This window comes from Pelobates fuscus, chromosome 6 (assembly GCF_036172605.1).
Source record: "Pelobates fuscus isolate aPelFus1 chromosome 6, aPelFus1.pri, whole genome shotgun sequence".
NCBI lineage: Eukaryota > Metazoa > Chordata > Amphibia > Anura > Pelobatidae > Pelobates > Pelobates fuscus.
In genome coordinates this window covers 165,661,102-165,684,853 of record NC_086322.1, presented here as the reverse complement: position 1 = coordinate 165,684,853, position 23,752 = coordinate 165,661,102, and the positions used below count along the sequence as shown (strand labels likewise).

Genomic DNA, 23,752 nt, shown 5'->3' with positions numbered 1-23,752 from the left:
TAGGGCAGTGGTTCCCAACATTTTTTTTTTTACACATGTTTACTTCTTGGCAACTTTTTTCCAGAAATTGTACCACTCATATTAGCGAAATGTTTGTAATTAAAATGTCAGATTCATACATTTCTCTCTGCCCCATCTCCCCCTTTTCTCTGCCCCATGCTTTCCCTGCTTATCCTCTACCACAGAATCACTGGCTTCTCCAGACTCCCTTCCCCTGCATTGCCCATGCTCCATGTGTGTGTATGTATATATGCACACACAGTGCAGATATACACAGTGATACACATGCTGATACCGGAGAAACTGACGGAAGCCAAGCACAGAGAGATGGACACAGGTTTCTTCAGGAAGGAAGAGATTCTTTATTGGATCACCGATCGGGACTCAGAGGGACTAATGTCACCAAAATACAGCAAGTTCTGAGCCCCGGACAATAGTGCAGGCTCCTTATATAGGCACATAACTCCTCCCATATTAAGCTCCACCCGCACATTCTCTTAACCAATCAATACAAATAAGAATTAACTTCCTGCTTGACCGCATGGCTTGTCCAGCACAATGGAGGAGGGGAATACTACATCCTGTATTCTTGCACATGTTCCGTACACTACTGATCGTATCTTGCCTCGTGCAACCAACTGATCGATACGTCAGCATATGCACGTACACATGCCACGTGGTAATCTCGGCCTACTAAATTTATTTTTACCGAGATTCCACCACAATGCAGATACACATATACACACACACACACACACACACACTGACAAACACACAGTAGGTAAGTAAGATTATAATAGCTTTAAAAGCAAATTAATAAATAATGTATTACTATGATAACTGATTTATTGATTCGGGTGCAGGTCTACTTTCAGATTGCAAGTTAGCAGTTGACCATAGGAAAGGAGATTTACAGAGTTATTTACTAACACAAGTTATTTACTAAAGTGACTGCCACTAGAGGTGTTACTAGGCACCAATGTAAACACTGCTTTTTCTCTGAAAACTCTACATTAAAAGGAAACTCCAGTGCCAGAAAAACGATCCGTTTTTCTGGCACTGGAGGGTCCCTCTCCCTCCCACCCACCAATCCCCGGTTACTGAAGGGGTGAAAACCCCTTCAGTCACTTACCTGGGACAGCGGCGATGTCCCTCGCCGCTGTCTCCGCCTCCGCGACGCTCCTCCCAGTGACTAAGTCGGCCGGTGGGCGAGACTGATCTCGCCCACCGGCCGAGGAGACCTAATGCGCATGCGCGGAAATGCCGCGCATGCGCATTACGTCTCCCATAGGAAAGCATTGAAAAATCATTTCAATGCTTTCCTATGGGGTTTTGAGCGACGCTGGAGGTCCTCACACAGCGTGAAGACGTCCAGCGACGCTCTAGCACAGGAAACCTGTGCTAGAACCCAGGAAGTGACCTCTAGTGGCTGTCTAGTAGACAGCCACTAGAGGTGGAGTTAACCCTGCAAGGTAATTATTGCAGTTTATGAAAAACTGCAATAATTACACTTGCAGGGTTAAGGGTAGTGGGAGTTGGCACCCAGACCACTCCAATGAGCAGAAGTGGTCTGGGTGCCTGGAGTGTCCCTTTAAGCTGCAGAGGTGACTATATTACCCCATTAAATCTGAAATCACCTTTAGTTAATAACCCTGTTATAGACAAGGCACAAGGAGAAAGGGAGATTAAAAGTAATACCAACATGTTGAGTTAGGGGAGTTTAACACATAATAAGGAAGAAGTAACAGAATAATAAAAATATGGTAATTTAAAATATACTTGTACTAAAGATCAATTAGGGTGACTACATTAAAGGAACATTCCAGGCACCACAACAACTTCATCTAAATGGCTTGGAAAGAAATGTACCTTTTCCAAGCCAGTTTTGTGAATGGGGAGTCACTAATTGGCTGAGAGCATCAGCTGATCGCTCTCAGTTAATCAGGTTTAACCCCTTGAGTTAAGCATGCACCGAGCAGCCTTCTTGCACCATAACAACTTCATTTAGATAAAGCTGTTATGGTGCCTAAACTGTCCCTTTAAGGCTGACAAAGTTGAAACTACACTTAAGATGAGTACAGAAATTAAAAATAGCACATATATAAGAAATAATATGGCACCACACCTACAAAATGCTGTAATCAAGCCTGTAAAATAAGCTGCTGATCATAGTGATTGATGGTTTAAGAGCTGTCCACTTGCACGTAAAGTAAATTGGCCATTCCTAAATCCATTTAAATACAATTCTAGTGTGACAAAAAATAGTAAAATAGTAAATAGCACCATACAAAATAAGCTCTAATTAAGAGTACACCTAGATTATTATTTACTCCCAAACTAATTTTAACAATGATTCATCCTTATTCTGTGTTTAGCAGGTTAAGTATAGTGTAAGCGGTGATACATAGTGTATAGATGGAAAGAATATACACTGATCTAACTTCTATGTTCACAGAATAATGTCACAGGTCATTTATAAAAATAAAAAAACATACCGTAAGTAGGAAATGCAAAATCTACCAAGTTTCTTGTGCAAGCTAATTTACAAATCACAGATTATAACTGGCTGATGACATCTGCCGCTTTTTATATCAGTAACTGTCAATAAAGGATTAAGAATTGTAAATAAAAGTCAAATATGGCTCCCTCCATGCTGAAACACTAAGGGACCTTCAAATGATCATTCTATCTATATGTACTATACCTTGATTACTTGATTACATGGAAAGATTAACGGGAAACTGCAGTCACCAAAACAACTTTAGCTTAATGAAGTAGTTTTGGTGTTAATAGCTTGCTAGACTGTGCAAAAGCCTCCTGCGTGTGATTAAAGTTCAATTTACAGAACAGGAGATACACTGCTTAATTGAGCTAAAGTTGTTTAGGCGACTATAGTGTCCCTTTAAGCAATTTTTTTTATTTTTTTTTAATTGTTATTTTATGAAGAATTCAAAAGTAATCGCAAATTTTCTACCAAAATACACAAATATATCACTAACAAATATACACTATCATTAAGTAAGACTCACAAACACCAGTAAATCAAAGTAATATTGCTCAGATTTATTTTGTTTAGTGAAAAAACATCAAAGGTTAAACCAACAGAAACAAATTTAATCTGGTTATTTCACATGTTCCAATAACTTGCACATTTCACTCTGAAAGCACTTCTTCACCGGCTTCTAAACTCCAGTTTCCTCTGCCTCATAGTTTAATCACTGCCCCCCTAGAACTGTTATCTTCTCTAACAACTCCTGTCAGTCAGGTAACAATTATTTGATCATTGTAATGAATGTCCACATTTAAATGCAATATGCTATAGACACCTTTTTTGTGTGAAAGTGCTTTAAAGTGTGCTGAACTGTACTTTTCATGTATACATTTTATCCATACCCCGTTCCTACTTTCCCTTATTTGAAGAAACCTTTAATTTGATTGAAAATGCTCAAACTAGGGTGGGAAATGCAGCAGCTACTGGTAAATTTCTAAATAAAATTAGATCCTAAAAAAAATATTAATTGAATATTTATTTACAGTGTGTGTATAATGAATGCAGTGTGTGTGTGTATGAATGCAGTGTGTGTATGAATGCAGTGTGTGTATGAGTGCAGCGTGTGTAAATGAATGCAGTGTGTGTATGAGTGCAGCGTATGTGTATGAGTGCAGCGTGTGTATGAATGCAGTGTGTGTGTGTATGAGTGCAGTGTGTGTATGAATGCAGTGTGTGTGTATGAGTGCAGTGTGTGTATGAGTGCAGTGTGTGTATGAGTGCAGTGTGTGTGTGTGTGTTGCAGTGGTGGGTAATTTTATTATTTTATTTTTTTATTTATTATTATTTTTTTAATTATTTTAATTTTTTTTTTCATTATTATTTCTTATTATTATTTTTTATTTATTATTATTTAATTTATTTTTTCGTCCCCCCTCCCTGCTTTATACATAGCAGGGAGGGGGGCTCCTTCCCTGGTGGTCCAGTGGCATTGGCAGTTCAGTGGGGGCTGTGGGGGCTGCAGAGAGCATTTACTTACCTCTCCTGCAGCTCCTGTCAGCTCTCTCCTCCTCCGCGCCGTCCATTCAGCTCTTCTGTCAGCTCACACTGTAAGTCTCGCGAGAGCCGCGGAGACACTAAATTTTTTACTTAAATGTTATTAAAACTTTTTTTTAACTTAATTTTTTAACTTTTTAAAGCTTATTTTTAAACTTTTTTTAACGTTAACCCCTAGTTAGCGTAATACTAAATCCCCCAATTCCCCACTAACTTCCACCCTCCCCAGCTAGCTAAATTTATAATTTTAAAATATTTAAATTAATTAATAAAATAAATTGAACCCCTGAGGGTTAAAAAAAAAAGAATTAATCCTCAGGGGTTAAAAAAAAAATCAGATCTTAGTAAAATTTAATCCCTGCCAATTGATCACTGTAGTCAGTGATCAATTGGCAGGGAAGGGGTTAATTTTTTTATTAAAATGGGTAAAGGGGGGTGGGATTTTAATTTTACAATTTTTTTTTTCCACCAGGGGGCAGGATCACTGAAGATCCGTCTCCCTGCACTTCACACAGAACCAGGAAGTGCAGGGAGGCGGAGGTGAGTATAGAGAGCACATGTGCCCGCTCAGACATGCTGTCAGAGCGGGCACATGTACTGGGGCAGCCCGATCCGGTGCTCCCGGTCTGCCTCTAATGCAGAGGCAGACCGGAGCACCATTAACCCCACGATCGCCGCGATTGCGGCGATCTGGGGTTAATTTTAACGGGTGACGGACGAGGTCCGTCACTCGTCATTAACGCATTCCCCTGAGTGACGGACCTTGTCCGTCACTCGTCGTTAAGGGGTTAAACCATGTGCTACTCTAAATATAAAAAACTGAAAAAAAACAAAAATGCATTATATAACAGTAGGTTTTAACCCCTTCAGGACGGAGTCAATAGTGCACGTTCTGATCAAAACAAAACGTAAACAAAAACTGGAATTTGCGCTATATGTCTGTTCACCCGTAGTTCCCCTCTTTCATATTATATGCACCCACACTTATTATATATCCTTTTGTTCAGGAGAAACAGGGCTTTAATTCATCATTAACTATTCATATATGGAACATTTATTATTTATTTATTATGAATAAAATTAAAAAAAGTAAAAATATAAGATTTATTTTTTTAATTTTCATTTCCGTCTGACTTTTTAACTGTGAATGTCATAATACTGTTAGGTTTTACTGCAAAAAAATGCACATATTTGTAATCAGCGATGTCTCGCGAGTACAACAGTACCCCCCATTAACAGGTTTTATGTTGTTTTGGAAAGTTACAGGGTCAAATATAGAAGTTCCATTTTCAAATTGAGATTTTCCAGATTAGTAATGTTACCTTTGAGACGGTGTGGTAGCCCAGGAATGAGAATTACCCCCATAATGGCATAGCATTTGAAAAAGTAGACAAGCCAAGGTATTGAAAGTGGGGTATGTTTAGTCTTTTTTAGTAGCCACTTAGTCACAAACACTGGCCAAAGTTAGCGTTCATATTTGTTTTTGTGTGAAGAAAGCAAAAAACGAATATTTGGCCAGTGTTTGTGACTAAGTGGCTACTAAGAAAGACTGGACATACCCCACTTGCAATACCTCGGGTTGTCTACTTTTGCAAATGGTATGCCATTATGGGGGTAATTCTCATTCCTGGGCTACCATACGCTCTCAAAGGCAACATAACCAATCTGGCAAATTTCAATGTGAAAAAAATGAAATGCAAGCCTTATATGTGACTCTCTAACTTTCCAAAACACCATAAAACCTGTACATGGGGGGTACTGTTATTCTCGGGAGACTTCACTAAACACAAATATTAGTGTTTTAAAACTGTAAAACATATTACAACAATAATATAGTCCATAAAAGTGCCGTTCGTTTGTAAAAAATGCGAAAAATGTCACTTTTACTTAAAATATCATAACATTTCAGACAGTCCCCCTGCTGGCAGATCCATAGCCAGCTATAGGGGGCCATGTGATCGCTCTTTGAGATTGATCACATGGCCCCCGGGGGCCTCATTTGCTGGAGGGGGGCTGCCTGGGCTGTCGGGCAGCCCCCCAGAAGAGGATCGCGGCGGAGGTGAGTACAACTCATCTCCAGGGGCTCAAAGCCGTTACGGCGTTCCATGCCGCCGCAACGGCTTTAAAGCCCTTTTAATGCGGGACAGCATGGAACGCCGTAACGGCGTTAAGGGGTTAATATATTCGTACTCTTACTGGAAATGTATAGATAACAATTTTGGTTATAACATTTACAGGAACTCTTTATTTAAAGTAACCTGTATTACTAGTGCTGTAGTGTCCCTTTTAACCCCTTGAGGACCAAACTTCTGGAATAAAAGGTGTCATGTGTCCTTAAGGGGTTAAAATACAGCCCCTCCCCCTATTTACCATATAAAATAATACAATTAAATGTTATAATTACTGTTTTCCATATCAGAGTCTTACTTGACGCTGCTTAGCTCTCTCTCTGCCTCTTGCAATGTTACAGAGGAAGTTAATGTCCAATCAAATGCAACTCATAGAGGAGCATTGGGAACCGATTGCGTATGCATGGCTAATGCAGCTATCATCCAAACTTCTCCATAGCAGAGTATTGAATCAATGCTTTCCTATCGGGGTTTCTTCACCATGTGACTGAGTTTTACTTGGTCAGTGCTTCGGAAGCGCATCTAGTGGCTGTTAGTATGACACCAGCGCACTGGTCCCAGACTGCACCTTGTGAGTACATCATTCCATCTGTGGGCACAAGGACCATGCAGAGAGAGCTTCTGCAGCATTTTGTGAATGGTCTGCCCTGAGTGCAGCCCAGCAGAGACTGTCAGTCAGCCTGGTGTTCATTGGGCCTCACCTGCAGGGCCAGATTAAGAGCCCAGTGGACCTGGTGCTGACAATTATGATGGGCCTATTTACAGAATCTTATAAACAGAACACACTAAAACAGTCATACCTCCCAAACATCATGTATCTGATGGAGATGGTGTTGGAGGGAAAGGATGCAGCTATACGAAAACACATACTCTACGCTAATCTCTCTCTAATTTATGCTTTCATCTTTCAAGTAAATCCATATCCCCTAACAGCAGTGTCCAGTGAAGCAGGAAGTCAATGTGCAGGGTAAAAGAGTGTGCCACTGGCGCGAATCACGCAACCAGACCTGCCAAAAAGGGGGCATGATTGTCCAAAGAACTGGAAGGCCAGCCTGGCATGAATGCATGTCAGGCTGCCTGCCAATCATGCAGGCAGTCCAACTAAGGGCATACTATGCAGACAGCACCCATAACTTGTGCCTACTCCACGCTTTCTAAGGACTGTCCCCTAGCACTCACATGTCCACTTGTCTCCTTATCATCTTACTAGCAGGCAGAAGTTCCTGGTATATAGTCTGGGACAGAGTAAAGGTGTATGTAGTGAGTGTAGAAGAAAGGGGACATGCCACAGTGTTAGAGAGACCAAAGTCTGCATTATCTAAACTAATTTTATTGTCAGCCAGTCCACACAGGTTTTATTCCCATGCATCCCTCTTAAGCTTCCAAACTTAAAGGGACACTATAGTCACCAGAACAACCACAGCTTATTGTATTTGTTCTGGTAAGTAGAATCATTCCCTCCAGGTTTTTTGCAGTAAACACTGTCTTTTCAGAGAAAATAACTCTGATATCGACTCCTTAGATGGCTGCCTCCTGGGGCAGTACTGCCTAGTGTGCAGCACTGCCATTCAGTGTCTCCACCCTCTGCATGCAGAACTTTCCTCATAGAGATGCATTGAATCAATTTATCTTCATGAGGAGATGCTGATTGGCCAGGGCTATGTTTGACTTGTGCTGGCTCTGCCCCTGATCTGCCTAGTTGACAGTCTCAGCCAATCCTATGGGGAAGCATTGTAATTTACTCAGACCACCACTTCTGATGATGTCAGCAGACAGAGTCAGTTCAGAGGCAGACAGGGACAGAGCCAGCAGCTGCAGACTTGAATACAAGTGAGAGTTTACTATATTTAGGGAGGCAAGAGGGGACCAGGGGGGCTAAATGGTGGTTTTAACATAATAAGGTTAGAAATACATGATTGTGTTCCTGACCCTATAGTGTTCCTTTAAGCAAGAGTATGGGAAGAGTAGTTAGGGTTGCCACCTTTCTTGGGAAAAAAAATACCCGCCTGATACATTTGTATAATTATTTAGTTATGCATGACATCACATGATGTAAATCATAAGGAGTGACATAAGAGAAAATTCTGTAAAATCACCAACAAACTACTCACAGTTTTATTCTGCTGTATAGATGGACTGCTCCCAGTGTCTCCCTGTCTCCCAGTGTCTCAGTCTCGCAAGCCACCCAGTCTCTCAGTGTCCCTATGTATCACAGTGTCAGTGTCCCCATGTCGCCCAGTCCCCTAGTCTCCCAGTGTCTCAGTATTCCCATTTCTCCCAGTATCCCCATGTCTCACTGTGTCCCCATGTCACTGAGAGACCCGGGGACACTGAGACACTTGGGGACACAAAGAGACTAGGGGACACTGAGAGACTAGGGGACACTGTGTGTCTCTGTGTCCCAATGTCATAGTGTCTCCCAATGTCCCTATGTCTCAGTGTCCCCATGTGTCTCAGTGTCCCCATTTCTCCCAGTGTCCCCTAGTGTCTCAGTGTCCCCGTGTTTTACAGTGTCCCCAAGTGTCTCAGTGTCCCCAGGTCTCCCAGTATCCCCTAGTGTCTGTGTCCCCATGTGTCCCCTAGTTTCTCAGTGTCCCTTAGTGTCTCAGTGTCCCCATGTCTCCCTGCTGCCTTTCTCCCATCCCTCACTTACTTGAGCTGTAGAGCTGCTGTCTGGACTCTCTGTGCTGTGTAGCTGCTCCCCCACAGATCAGTGAGTAGTAGAGAAAGGCAGGGAGGGATATGCTGTTACTTTCTATCCCTGCCTCTCTCCACACACACACACCCTACTGGCTGGTGCTGGTATTGCAGAGTAATTTCCATTTATACTGAGAAAAATACCTGCATTTGTATTGCCGGTATTACTGCAATACTGGCACTGGACAGGCATCCTCAAATACCAGCTGTGCCAGTAAAATACCAGTCAGGTGGGAAACCTAAGAGTAGTGTGTGAAAATGTTTTTTTTTTTTTTTAAATAAATAAATATATATATATATATATATATATATATATATATATATATATATATATATATATATATATTTTAAATGGGCCTATTCCATGGGCCGGGGCCTGGAGCTGCAGCTCCATCAGCCCCTATGTTAATCCAGCCCTGCTCACCTGTGACACAAGTTGTTACCTTCCTGCCTACCACCATCTCGATGGCATACCACCCAAAGTTGGGATGTTTGTGAGAGACTGTCTAGTAGTAGAGCCTCATGATCTTGACAGTGCTTGACATGGTCTGGACAATGCTTGCCTATGTATTTGCAACAGCAGCACTGAAATGTATTGGTCTCATTTTACTTTTTTACAATCTGATTTTAGTTTTTGAATGAATTATTCAATACATTAAAAATCCATTATAATATGGAGACACGTCCAGTGTGGAGTATTCCTGTAAGGGTACATGGTATCCAGCATTAATATATGATTTATTTCAGGTGTAGCAAAATTATTTAAAATGCCAAACTCTAAACGTTAACAGGATGCAGCTGATTCTAAATATGATATTTAAAAACGAAACTCTCTTCTTTAATATGTTTTAGCAAAATGTTCAGTTTTGTAAAGTGAATGATCTTTTGTTTTTAACTGCGCACCTCCCTGGTTGTATTTTGCAATAACTATGCTAATAAAAGAAGTTTAATAATAGCAAGGGTGTTGTTTTTTAGTTTAATTAATGCACAGTTACCTCCAAGAAGCAGCTGGGTGCAAATTAAAAGTTAATTAATCTCGCAGTCCTATAACATACTGGAACCAGATCTAATTGAAATAGGCACTTGTTTAACAGATGAGTTTATTTAAAGAATGCCTTGTGAATGCTATGTGAAATCCTTTTAAGTCTTTATTTGTAAATGGCATATTTAAATATCCAGATACAATCTATATGAATTGCCCTTTCAAAGTCTGCCCCTAGAGAAAGTGCCATGTTTGAAACCAGGTGCCATGGTGCATTGTAATTCAGCTCAGAAAAAATGATTGTATAGTGTCAGTACCATTAGTAAGTAAGGCTTCTTTCTTACAAATAGTGGTTGTGGTTGTTGAGCAGCAATATGTGACCCTTTTGTCTATAAATGAGAATTTGCATTTGATTTCGTTTTCAAGGGAAAGAATGTGGCTTTCTATTACTTATACCCACAAATGTTTAATACCAGCTGCCTTTATTCACTAGGTGTAACAGTTACTGGTAGATGGTGGATTGTAGAATGGTCTGAATAAGAAAAATATTCAGAGCTATGATTGTTTCTATGTAATGTAACATATACACATGTTAAACAGTCCAAGATCTGGAGCTCAGATGTCTCAAGTGACCTGCTCGAATAAGTAAATACAGGTGGTCCTCACTTTACGACCTCCCTGTTTTACAAAGGCTCGCACTTACGACCAGCTTTCTAGCTCTCTAGCTCTCTACACACAAAAACTCAAAAAGCTATTAAAACAAAAGTAAAATATGAAAAAGAAAAGCCCTCTAGACCCTACTGTTAAACAAGAAAGGCCAGAAAATTGACTCTCATCTCTTCCACCTTGTGTGCTTAGTGGCGGAGAGGATAGTTGACTGGACAGGAGCGAGTGAAACAAAGATACATCTACAACCTGTTCCAAATTAATATGCAAATTCTATTTAAGTGTCACAAAGATTAAATATTTTGTTTTTCAGTTTAACTCATGGATGACATAGTGTCTCAGGGCTCTTTTGATCACTGAAAACAATCTCTGACACCTGTGATAATTAGATTGCCAGGTGAGCCCAATTTAAGGAAAAACTACTAAAGGAGGGTGTTCCACATTATTAAGCAGAGCACCATTTTCATGCAATATGGGGAAGAAAAAGGATCTCTCTGCTGCCCAAAAGAGTGAAATAATTCAATGTCTTGGACGAGGTATGAAAACATTAGATATTTCACGAAAACTTAAGCGTGATCATCGCACTATTAAGAGATTTTTGGCTGTTTCAGAGCACAGACAGGTTCGTGCAGATAAAGGCACATTGAGGAAGATTTCTGCCAGATCCATGCATCGGATCAAGAGAGCAGCTGCTAAAATACCATTACATAGCAGCAAATAGATATTTGAAGCTGCTGGTGCCTCTGGAGTCCCACGGACATCAAGGTGTAGAGTCCTCCAGAGTCTTGCAACTGTGCATAAACCTTCTATTCGGCCACCACTAACCAATGCTCACAAGCAGAAACGGCTGCATTGGGCAGAAAAATACATGAAGACTAATTTTCAAACAGTCCTGTTCACTGATGAGTGCCGTGCAACCCTGGATGGTCCAGATGGATGGAGTAGTGGATGGTTGGTGGACGCCCACCCTGTTCCAACAAGGCTGTTGTGGAGTCATGTTTTGGCCCGGAATTATGGGAAGAGAGCTGGTCGGCCCCTTTAGGGTCCCCGAAGGTGTAAACATGACCTCTGCAAAGTATGTGGAGTTTCTGACTGACCACTTTGTTCCCTGGTACAGAAGGAAGAACTATGCTTTCCGTAATAAAATCATCTTCATGCATGACAATGCACCATCTCATGCTGCAAAGAATACCTCTGCATCAATGGCTGCTATGGGGATAAAAGGAGAGAAGTCATGGTGTGCCCTCCATCCTCCCCTGACCTCAATCCTATTGAGAACCTTTGGAGCATCCTCAAGCAAAAGATCTATGAGGGTGGGAGGCAGTTACATCCAAACAGCAGCTCTGGGAAGCTATTCTGACATCTTGCAAACAAATTCAAGCAGAAACTGTCCAAAAACTCACAAGTTCAATAAGGGGTCCTATGTTAAAATGTAACGTGACCTGTTAAAATGTTTAAAAAGTAAAAAGGGTTTTATAAGTTTGATTGAAATAGCTTTTGATTTCAGGAAATATGCTGCAAATACAACAAATGACAATTTTCAGTTCTTTACAACCTATAAAGTGTTGAAACTTACTGTGCGTAATAATTTGGAACAGTGCATTGTAAGTTTTTTATGTTTTAAAAAAAAATACTGTTGTCATTAGGAGGTTTGTTCAATAAAATTTGAATTGTACTCTGGATAACATGAGAATTATGCCAACGGTTATTTACATCAATTATTTAAGTAAATGAGAAAATTATCATTTGCATAATAATTTGGAACAGGGTGCACATAAAAACACACCTGTCTCTGGTAAATTAAGCCAATGTGCATTAATGGAAATGGGGGTGCTCAAAATGACCTTAACATTGGTGACATCTCAGAAATAGGGAAATGTATTTTTTCCCCCTACTTACTCCATGTGTACATAGGTGTGCGCACGGGGTGTGCCGGGTGTGCCTGGGCACACCCTAATCCCCGCGGCACGCCTATGGAGTGAGACCGGCAGGGGAGATCTCAAGATCTCCCCTGTCGGCTCATGCAGAGCCGGCGCTATCCGAGCGCCGGCTCTGCTCTCAGCCTCCCTCCCCACCGACCCACATGCAGGGAGGGAGGCAGGAAATGACCCGGGGAGCTATTGCCGGCAGCTCCGCCGGGCAACGCTCAGATCTCGCAAGAGTGAACTCTAGCCCCGCAGGCTAGAGTTCACTCACCACTGGACCACCAGGGATGGCAGAAATTAAGGATCCCCCCTCCCAGGCATAAGGTAACAAGGGAGGGGGGATATTAACTGATCTGCCCCCACCTCCACTGGACCACCAGGGAAGGAAGAAAGCACCCCCCCTCCCTACATAAGGTAATAAGGGAGGGGAGATATGAACTGATCTGCCCCCACCTCCACTGGACCACCAGGGAAGGCAGCAAGGAACAAGAATCCCCCCTCCCTACATAAAGTAAGAAGGGAGGGGGGATATTAAGTAATGTACCCCCACCTACACCCCCCACAATCACCCACACACATACAGCAGCACCAACACACATACACAGCACGTACACACATACAGCACCAACAGACATACTCAGCACCCACAGACATACACAGCACCCACAGACATACACAGCACCCACACACATACACAGCACCTACACACATACACAGCACCTACACACATACAGCACCTACATACATAAAGCACCCACAGACATACACAGCACCTACACACATACAGCACCCACAGACATACACAGCACCTACACACATACACAGCACCCACACACATAGTACATTAACAGCACCCTCACAAGCGCGCAAACACAAACACCCTCACCCACATAGCACACTACCAGCACCCTTACACACACATCACACTAACAGCACCCTCACACAGCGCACACGCACACACACACACAGCTTGTGTATGTGTGTGTGTGTGTGTGTGTGTGTGTGTGTATGTATATATATATATATATATATATATTGTGTGTGTGTGTGTGTGTATATATATATATATATATATATACACACACATATACACATGGCATTATCCATATATATACATACATACATATATATACGCGGCGTGTGCTTGTGCTTTAGGGTGCACACCCTAATGCAATAGGCTGCGCACGCCTATGCATGTGTAACTGTACTTCTACCAGCCATCTGAAGAATACTTGTCATTTAGTTATCGGTGTCAGAAGCTGAACATCCACAGGTATTGTGTTGCTAACTGACAAAAATTGTTGGGCAGGCAGGTGGGAATTTAAGGAATTACAAGACGATTTATTTTTGCATTCTTTCGAATTTTTAAGCCTATTGCTTCATAAATTTGTTGAATGCCTCTATGTGATGTCCAAGTATCTGCATCCTTCCACTCTGAAAGTGATCAGGTTTCGGTTGTTTTTTTTACAAAAAACTTCAGAGAGTTATTAAAGGAACACTCCAAGCATCGTAACTACAGCGGTGCCCTGAAGCCCTCCCAGACCCTGTAACTTTCCAAAACACAGAAAATCCTGTTAAAGGGGGGTACTGTTGTACTCGTGAGACTTTGCTGAATACAAATATGTGTATTTTATTGCAGTAAAAGCTAACAGTATTATGACATTACAGCTAAAATGTCAGGCGGAACTACAGTTTAAAAAAAAAAAAAAAAAAATCTTAATTCCTCACAATATTTTTTATTTTATTCATAATAAATTATGTTTCATATATGAATAGTTCCTGAGAAATTAAAGCCCTGTCTCTCCTGAATACAATTATATATAATAAGTGTTGGTGCACTTAATATAAAAGAGGTAAATTACAGTTGAACAGACATATGGCGCGAATTCCAGTTTTTGTTTACATTTTGTTTTGATAAGAACGTGTACAATTGACTCCGTTCTGAAGGGGTTAACTGAACATGTTTATTATTTATTTTTTTGTAAATCTTTTTTTTTTATTAGGGTAAATGCACAAAATATACATGCCAGTCAGAATGTTTTATGTTTTCAAGAATATATGTGTTTGTAGTTGATACAGTGAGAGTATTTGATTAGTGTATGCAGTGTATGTTTGTGTAGTGGATGCAGTGTGTGTGTTTGTGTAGTGTGTGTGTAGTGGATGCAGTATATGTTTGTATAGTGTGTATATATTGAATGCCGAGTGTGTGTGTTTGTGTAGTGTGTGTGTGTATAGTGAATGCAGTGTGTGTAGTGTGCATAAAGTGAATGCAGTGTGTTTGTGTAGTGTGTGTGTGCATATACGGAATGCTGTGTGTTTGTTTGTGCGCGCGTTTGTGTAGTGTGTGCATAGTGAATGTAGTGTGTTTATATAATGTAGAGTGTGTGTTTTTTTTGTAGCGTGTGTATAGTGAATTCAGTGTGCTTGTGAAGTGTGTTTATATAATGCAGAGTGTGTGTGTGTGTTTGTGTAGGTATGTAATGTGTGTAAAATGGAGGGGGCAGGGGGCATTTTTATTTTTATTTTACATTTTTTAAGAATATTTATTTATCGTTTAGTCCCCCCTTCCTGCTTCTTACTTGGTCAGGGAGGGGGTTATGGCATTCCCTGGTGGTCCGGTGGCATGGACTGTGCAGTGGGGGCCCGCAGCAAGCTCTTACTTACCTTCCCAGCAGCTCCTTTTAGCTCCCCTGTCTAAATCTTGCGGCAGCTTGCCGCATTGCCATGGTAACCCGTGGCAACGCTCTGACGGTCGCACAGAGTTAGACAGGGGAGCTGAAGGCAGCTGCTGGGGGCCCTCTAGAACCACCGGGCTTGTCATGGGCCCGGTGGTCCTGGTCTGCATTATTGGCAATATCGGTAGCTCTAAAGGCCGATACCAATATTGCCAAAAATACAGAATATCGGCCGATAATATCGCCCAGACCGATAATCGGTCGTTCCCTACAGTAGTCGACTAAAACTCAATGATATAAATAGCATGTTTCTACAGCATGTCACACTTACTGTTGATGGTACTCTGTTTTATATACAAATTGTCTTTACCATGTCAAGTGGAAGGAGAGTTTGTTATTTCCAATGTCGGTTATTCTGTTTATTGGGGGGATTTTTTTGTGTCATCCATTGAGTCACTGCTGAAATTAAAATCACTGCTGCCAGCTAACGGACTACAGAGTTACTTACTGCATGGAGGCGAGATCTTACCCTCCTTTCCTCCAGTACACCAGATGTGACATCTATCCTGATCTGCAGGACTTCCTATCTGTATTTAGCTGTGCACCAGGAGTTCCAAAAGGAAGTGACAGCGTGCAGGTCCTCATACTTTGATGGCACCGGTGCTTGATGTTCCAGCCACACAAAGCATTCACAGGAATGATCTTTTTTAATCCCTATACATATTCTGTAAACTAAGATAATATGGGTGAAATTGTTGTGCCAATCTGTAATCCCAACAGCAGTTAGCGATGATTATAAGTTGCAATGGGTCAAGGGTAGTGTATCTGTTTGTGTGCTTGCACAGAGTTGTCTGCCAATTTTTGGTGGCTCACATCCCAGTCAGCATCTAGTAATTCTGTTTTTGACATTTTAATAGTTAGTGTGGCTCTATGTATTCTGCAGTGCAGACACTGCCTGCTGCATTATTGCTTGTTACAGTACTGCAGTATGCATTAATCAAAGATAAGTGCGCTGGGAGTTATTCATTTAGCACATTCCTTGCACCTCAGAGCTAAACTGTGCTTAGTTAGAATCTGGAAGAGCGCCACCATTAGCATGTTGGGCATGCAAATCTGCAGGAGACATCTGTATGGTCCCAGCAATAACGCTGTCCGCTGCAATCAGCATGCCCTTCTACACATTTGCCTGTGTACCTAGTGTTCTGCATAATGAGCATCTCATCTCCATGGGAAAAGGAGGGGTAGAGTGGTCTTGGAGTAAAAGTGGTTAGAAGACTATAGTACTTCACACAAAGAGAAGTAGATTCTGTGCCAAAGGCCTCCTTACATTCCTTAAAGGAATACACCAATCACCACAAGAACTATAGGCTTTAATGCTTATACATCATAAGCACTAAGTTTGTAATACTTATAAACATTAAGCACCATAAGCACTAAGGCTGTAATTGTCTTTGGAATTCCCTGGCACCCTTCCTCAGTAATTTTTTAAAACTGTTTTAGAATGATTTTACACTTGCACCTTGAAGGAGAATCTGATTTGATCAACTGAGCTAACTGCTTAGCTCAGAGAAGACATCTAACAGGAGATGACATATGCCCCTGGGGGACCCAAGTAAGTTGTCAAACCATGTTGATGGATTTTTTCACTGAGCTAAGCAGGTCTGATCCAGGGACACACTCATTAGCTGATACTCCAAAAAGTTATTAGGTACACTGGCGTACATACCGCAGTCACAGCTGCAACTGGGTCCGTCACTCCAGGGGGCCCGGCCGCCTGCTGACCCCCGCGACTGGGTGCCCGCCATCATCATTTGCGGCCCCGGCCAGCGCGGCAAGCCGCCGGGGACACCGTCCAAGGGGTCCATCGGGTGGCCCATGCTGTCAGGGCCACCCGATGGAAATGGATTGTCACGGGGTCCGGTCAGCGCTGGGCACTTTAACAGCACAACCGGGCCCCCTGTGATGAGATCATCACTGCTGTGAGGAAGTGATTGCACGTCACTCCTCCCAGCTAACACACAGAGCCTGCACGGGAGGAAGAACAGTGCACGGGAGGAAGCCATTGCCAGAAATTATACGCAGCCAGGAACAGGATGTGACAGTCTTTCTATTCTCATGTCCACCATACATACACAAGAATTGATATGTGTGTGGTAGAGAGGTCAGTGTTGCTGAAGGTGGTGGGAGCTAGCATGGGGACCAGACCATGCATAACTCATCATCTTGAAAAATCTCTGTAGTGAGATAAAATACTGCATTTGAGGTGGAGTGGGCTTTCATAAATTACTTTAGGGACAATGAGGAATGGACCTCTGTGACATAAATTAGTTATCAGGGCCACCTTGTCAAAGCAGGAGCATACTGAAAAAGTCAGTGAGATTTGCTCAGTCACGGCACCTCCACAGGGTGGAAAGATTGGAGGGGAGAAACAAGCCTTTGTATTCTAAACAGCTCTACAAACAAATTCTCACTATCAGAAAAGACTTAGAAATGATCTAATTACACAAGACAGAAAAGATGTTGAGGAAAACAAAACAGCTCTTTTACTCTCAGGGAAACCAGACAGGTAAATTAATGGCAGCTAAACTGAAAACTCAACAATCCCTATCCAAAATCGCACACCTCATTTTCAAAGATAGCACTAAATTGTATGACCCCAGTCATATAGTAGAATAATTAACTTTGTTTTATTCAGAGTTGTATAATTTATCTTCAGATAAATCACAACACCAACCAGGTACCTAAGACATTAATCGTTTTCTAGAGGTTATAACACTTCCCTGCTTAAACAAAAAGCAAAGAAGTCATGTAGATGTTACATTCACATATGATGAGGTGACCAAAATTATCCATAATCTCCCCCTTAAGCACAATCCCTTTGCCCAGATGGGATTTCCATGCTGTACTACATTAAAAATTGAATAAATGTGGGAACAATCTGATATGCAAATGGCCTGCTTCTTTTTGTAATGGCACAAGATAAGCTAAAAACCAGCTTGAGATCTGAGTCGGGGGCCCACTCTAACTATTTGAGCTGTTGTCCGTTCTCAGTACTCTCTTGCACCTTGATTTTTACATCAAATACATGTCCCTTCTCTTCCCTTATTTTACAAAACTTTTTAATAACATCTTTGCCTCTTAACAAATCCCATCAAAAATGCTGGAGGCCCTCATACTCAGACGACTGTATGTGACATGCCTAGCTTGTTTAACTCCTTTATATGCAATGCTCTGCTCGTTCATGCAGTACTCATGACCCTTTAAAATGTATTACCAATGAGCAGCCATCTTAAGCATCGACCAACGTGAGGGGCACACGCTCTGTCACGAAAAGGAGTCGGATGACTTGGCGGGGACTTACGTAGACCTAATACCAGGCATAGTAACCACTGTCACTAGCCATACATTCCCCACACGAACCCTCATGAACCTTAATCATTGCTACCCTGCCTAACACGCTCTATAAAAGATGTACTAGCCAAGTCTGCACATAGTTATGAATGTTGTACACACAATCTGCCTAGCATGTACTTTAATCACAGTTTAGCGTGTCACTTTATTTTGTACCTTTATAATCGACTAAGTTAAGGTAAATCCATGCAGAATGTCTTGGCCAGCCTTAAGGGTTATTCTTTTTGTTAAGTGACAATATAAGCGTTAGCTTGGATTAATACATTTTATATATTATCTATGATAGCGCACCTAACGTAATGCAAGTGTAAGCTGGTTTAACTCTCAACTTATCCTTGAAGTGTGTAAACCTGTACAAACATCAACAAGTTGTCAAATCTGATGGTCAACCTTATAATAATGTCATGTCATATTGTGACAATACCTAAGCAATGTAAATCCATACTGTTTATAATCCAAAAATGTGCTTGTTCTATCGTGTACCTCTATGTTTACCTGTTTTAATGCGCTGGAGGATTGCCCTTGGGATACCTCACAAGCGAATGTTATAAGCTTACGCACAACAAAAATAAAGAATTTAAAAAAAAAAAATGCTGGAGGCCCATATTGTTACCCTCCCAAGCAGGTAAAACACCAAATATTGGTGCAAACCTCTGACCTATCTCCCTCGCTATGCTACTTGGTGTCGAAGGAGCAGGCAGGGTTTGTGCCAGACAGGCAGATGGGAGATAACACCAAGCGATTTCTTGACATCCTGGAGCGCAGGAAACTTAGACACCAGGCCTCGCTTTGGCCCTAATCACTGAAAAGGCATCTGATAAGATAAACAGGCCATATATGACTGCAATGCTGCATATGTTTGGGCTACCACCAAGTTTCCTGAAGAGAGTCTTGACACTCTACCCATAATCATCAGCAGAAGTCTTTAACTCAGGATTCATATCTAGTAGATTCTCAATCAGAAACAGTATTTTATTTTGTCCCTTGAACCTTTGATATCCCACATTAAATTCCACTCCGCAATTCAGGGCCTGCCAACACAACAGGGAGACCAAGCCATAGCTATGTTTGTGGATGATATTGTGCTATTTTTTTATTAACAAACCATGAGGTTTCCATGCTGAATCTCATTGACTTGCTGAGGAACTATGGCTAGGTGTCTTATTATAAGAATAATTTTGGAAAAACCCAAGCACTGCCAGTAGGTCCAAGCAGGCACTTCAATAAAAATATATGTTTGGAGAGATTCTTTAATTACATATTTGGGAATTAAGTTAGCAAAATCATATTGCACTTTGATAAAAGAAACCCACTGCAATCAAATAACGCATGTAGAGAACACACTAAAACAATGGGCTGGGCCGGATGTGTGGTGGCTGGGCCGGGTCCATTTGTTGAAAATGATGTTACTGCTCAAATTCTTTCACTTGTTCCGTACTATCCCAGTGGCTATCACACTCCACGAGTGTCCTCTGGAAGTAAGAGGCTGCCTATAGGATGGACAGATGTTAGGACTTACTACCGTAGCACAATAATATCCCAATTATTTACTTCCTTATCTTTTACTGTACCACCACTGTGACTTCAGTTGGAGGATTCATATGTGAGACCCCTTTACTACTGACCAGCTGATGTGGGCTCTCATTTGGCAGCTAAACCACTACTCCAGACCACTACATTCTCTCTTTCGATGTGCCACAGTTGGCTTGTCATATTACTGGTCCCTACAGCAAAACTCAGCTTGACAATCCAATTGTACACATTGGACCTTAACTTAAAGGACCACTATAGGCATCCAGACCACTTCAGTCCCTCTAGTTTTAACCCTGCAGCTGAGGGTTAACCCAGCCTCTAGTGGCTGTCTCACTACATAGTTCTTGTTTTCTTGGCACTGTAGTGGTCCTTTAAGGGTATGGGTGGAGCAGGGGATTCTAAGGGTCCAACTGCTACTAACCTAGTAGATGTTTCATATATCTGTAATTGTATGTTGGCCCGTTTATATCTATGGTCAACAGTTATGAGATAATTCATTGTAATTATGAATGAGTCAATACAATTTGGGTATAAAATGGCGTGTACTTTTAGATGTATATGCCATTTTATCGATTCTAGGTGTCTCTTCGTGTTTCTGAGTGAAGAATCAGGCTGTCCTGTTCACTGACATCTACTCACTACTAGTGTCTATTTTCTATATGAAAGGTATATTTTCTTTCTATTAAAACTAGGGTCTGTTCCTGAAATAGAAAATAGAGTGCATTGCCAGCATCCACTGCTGAACACATCAAAGTAAATTGGAAGGATGAAGAATGATTCATTGCAATAAAAAAAACGTTGTTTGCAATATCAAGATGGTGTATCTTGTAGAATGTCTAACCCTTGTTTTCTAGTGCATGATGTCATATCTGACTATATCTCAACTTATAAATAGATTTTACTGATCAATTAACCTTTTATTCAAAACATTCCCATTTGAATTTAAAGGGACACTATAGTCACCCAGACCACTTCAGCTCAATTAAGTGGTCTGGGTGCCAGGTCCCTCAGGCTTTAACCCTTCACATGCAAAATAGCAGTTTCAGAGAAACTGCTATGTTTTCATAGCAGGGTTAATCCTTTCTCTAGTGGCTGCCTTCCTGACAGCCGCTAGAGGCGCTTCTGCGACGCTGGATGCAAAATTCGCATCCAGCGTGCAGAACGTCCATAGGAAAGCATTGAGAAATGCTTTCGTATGGACTGTTAGAATGCATGCGCGGCTCTTGCCTCGCATGCGCATTCTGCTCCACTTGGGAGCTGACGTCGGCGGGGGAGGAGAGGTCACCAGCACTGAGGGAGCCCGGTGCTGGATTAAGGTACGCTGCTGAAGGGGATTTAACCCCTTCAGCTCCACGGGAGGGGGACCCTGAGGGTGAGGGTCCCCCAAGTATGACATAGTGTCAGGAAAAGGGTTTGTTTTCCTGACACTATATAGTGATCCTTTAACTCTGTAGGGGCGACAGTTGGGACACAAATGTCTTCATCATTTTTTTTTTTTTCATCCTTTTCTATAAACTTAAAATATTTATATTGTACAAATGTTTCAGGACTTTAAAGCAAAAAGTTCAAAGTAATAAATATATCGCAGGACAACTCAGGGCTCACAGGTCATACATTTACACTGTATTTATTTTTATATGTATGTTATAAGTTTGACAATTGTATTTAAATTAAATATGGGCAGGAATATAAGCAACTGCATGATCTATCTCATTTATAATAAAAAGAAAAACAAATGCAATATGTTTAATACATGATCTATCTCATTTATAATAAAAATAAAAATAAAATAAAAATGTTTTTATGTATTTTCACAGGAATTGAAGACATTGTAGCAATAATGATCCCTGAGCCAAAAGGAAAAGAGATAGCAAGTCTTATTGAAAAGAACATTACTGTAACAATATACATTACAATTGGAACAAGGAATTTGCAAAAATTTGTCAGTCGAACATCAGTGGTTTTTGTCTCTATATCCTTCATTGTTCTGATGATCATTTCTCTTGCATGGCTGGTTTTCTACTATATCCAGAGATTTAGATATGCAAATGCCAGAGATAGAAATCAGGTAAGTTCACACATATTTGAAAATTTTAGATAAATGTAATTTCTAAAATATATTAATGCATATCTAACTATAAAGGAAACACTATTCATAAATGCCTTGTCAAATTCCTTCTGCTAATAATCCATTCTTTTATAGCTAATACAGTGTCCACACTATATAAGCACTTACCTGGACAATGTATATCAATAGTGTTCTACTGTTGTCTCTTTAAAGCGGCACTGTCATGCCGAACTTACCTTTCCCCAATCGATTCCTCTTCTCTCCCTCTGTCAGGATCTGTTCTTCATTTCTTCCTGTTTTCTTTAAAACATAAGACAAAGTAGGGACTACTTTGTCTTATGGAGGTTTCCTACGCTTGATCAGCTTTGACCAGCGGAGGAGCAAAGTGTGCTTAGTTTCCGGTGATCAGAAGCAATTTCCCCACAATTCTCACCTTTGATCCGTGATCTTGCGATGCTTCCTGTCAGTATTCCCGAACGTCCTGTCATTTAGGCATTTTGTAAGGACCCTTATGGCATTACTAGCAGTACACCTTGCTAAATATTATAAAAGAACATGCCCACATACAATAAAAAATTGTTCATCCACACTTTTTCCCCACCACAGCGCATATATATATATATATATATATACACACACACACCAAATAATATGCACTAACACACACAGCATCCAATACACAAACACACCCTTTATCCACTTTACACACACTGCATCCTTGTGGGCGGGCTTAGAGGCAAGACCCCTGTGTTAGGGCCCCTGAAATTTCTGATGGCGGCCCTGGCAGGCAGTGTGGGCCTATCACAGCAGGATTGACCTGGAGCCACCCGCCCCTATGTTAATCTGGGCCTGCATTCTGCAACATTTAAATTCTACATATTATAGAATAACTCATTTCTTACACTATCCATAAATATGTGTGTCCAAGAAACCATGCAATCCACTAAATTATGAATTGTCAGAAATTAAAGTCAAATTTCAGTATTTAGGCCAAATTGGGGAAGTCTTATAGGTAGCTATATTTTTGCAAAAAATGTCATTTAGATCTAGATTTTCCAGTAAAGTGAATAACCTGTGTGTGGATCTTGCTACTTTGTTTACCAGATAACTGTATCCTACATTCTGTATGTGCATCTATTTTCAAATACTGTATTCTAAACAGGCAGATGCAACATTGAAATGTTAACCAGATGTGGCAATGAAAATGTTTCCTACTGTGCTGCATCCTCTACGGCTAGTATAATTAAATGGTGGGAAGGGGGATGTCTCATGCTTCAGACATGGAACACATTATGTTGAAATTTATATGCTTGGGCTTGTGTTTCACACAAAATGCTAGTTACACAAGGCAGGATCTGTGTGATTAGCCTATTTTGATTGCACACAGCTTCAGGGTTTAGTACACTTAGCAAGTCTTGAGCAGAGCCGTACTGAGAAACTATTCACTATTTCAAATAAGAAAAAAAATAAGCATTCAGCAATTACCTAGTTAATCAGGCTAACAAAAAAACAGAACACTAGGTCACTATTAAATGGACACATTTTAAGCAACTTAACCACTACAGCTTGTTCTAGTGATTGTGTTACTTAGGGCAATATTTACTAAATTGTGAATTCAAAG

General features: G+C 41.0%; 1 protein-coding gene across 1 annotated transcript in view; it reads left to right on the top strand.

Moving 5' to 3' along the window:
- Positions 1 to 23,752, top strand: part of RNF150 (ring finger protein 150) — a 193,049-nt gene that overhangs the window by 67,522 nt on the left and 101,775 nt on the right. Inside the window, exon 2 of the mRNA XM_063458455.1 lies at positions 21,881 to 22,131. Coding sequence (XP_063314525.1) covers positions 21,881 to 22,131 — 251 coding nt within the window. The remainder of the gene's footprint in view (positions 1 to 21,880; positions 22,132 to 23,752) is intronic.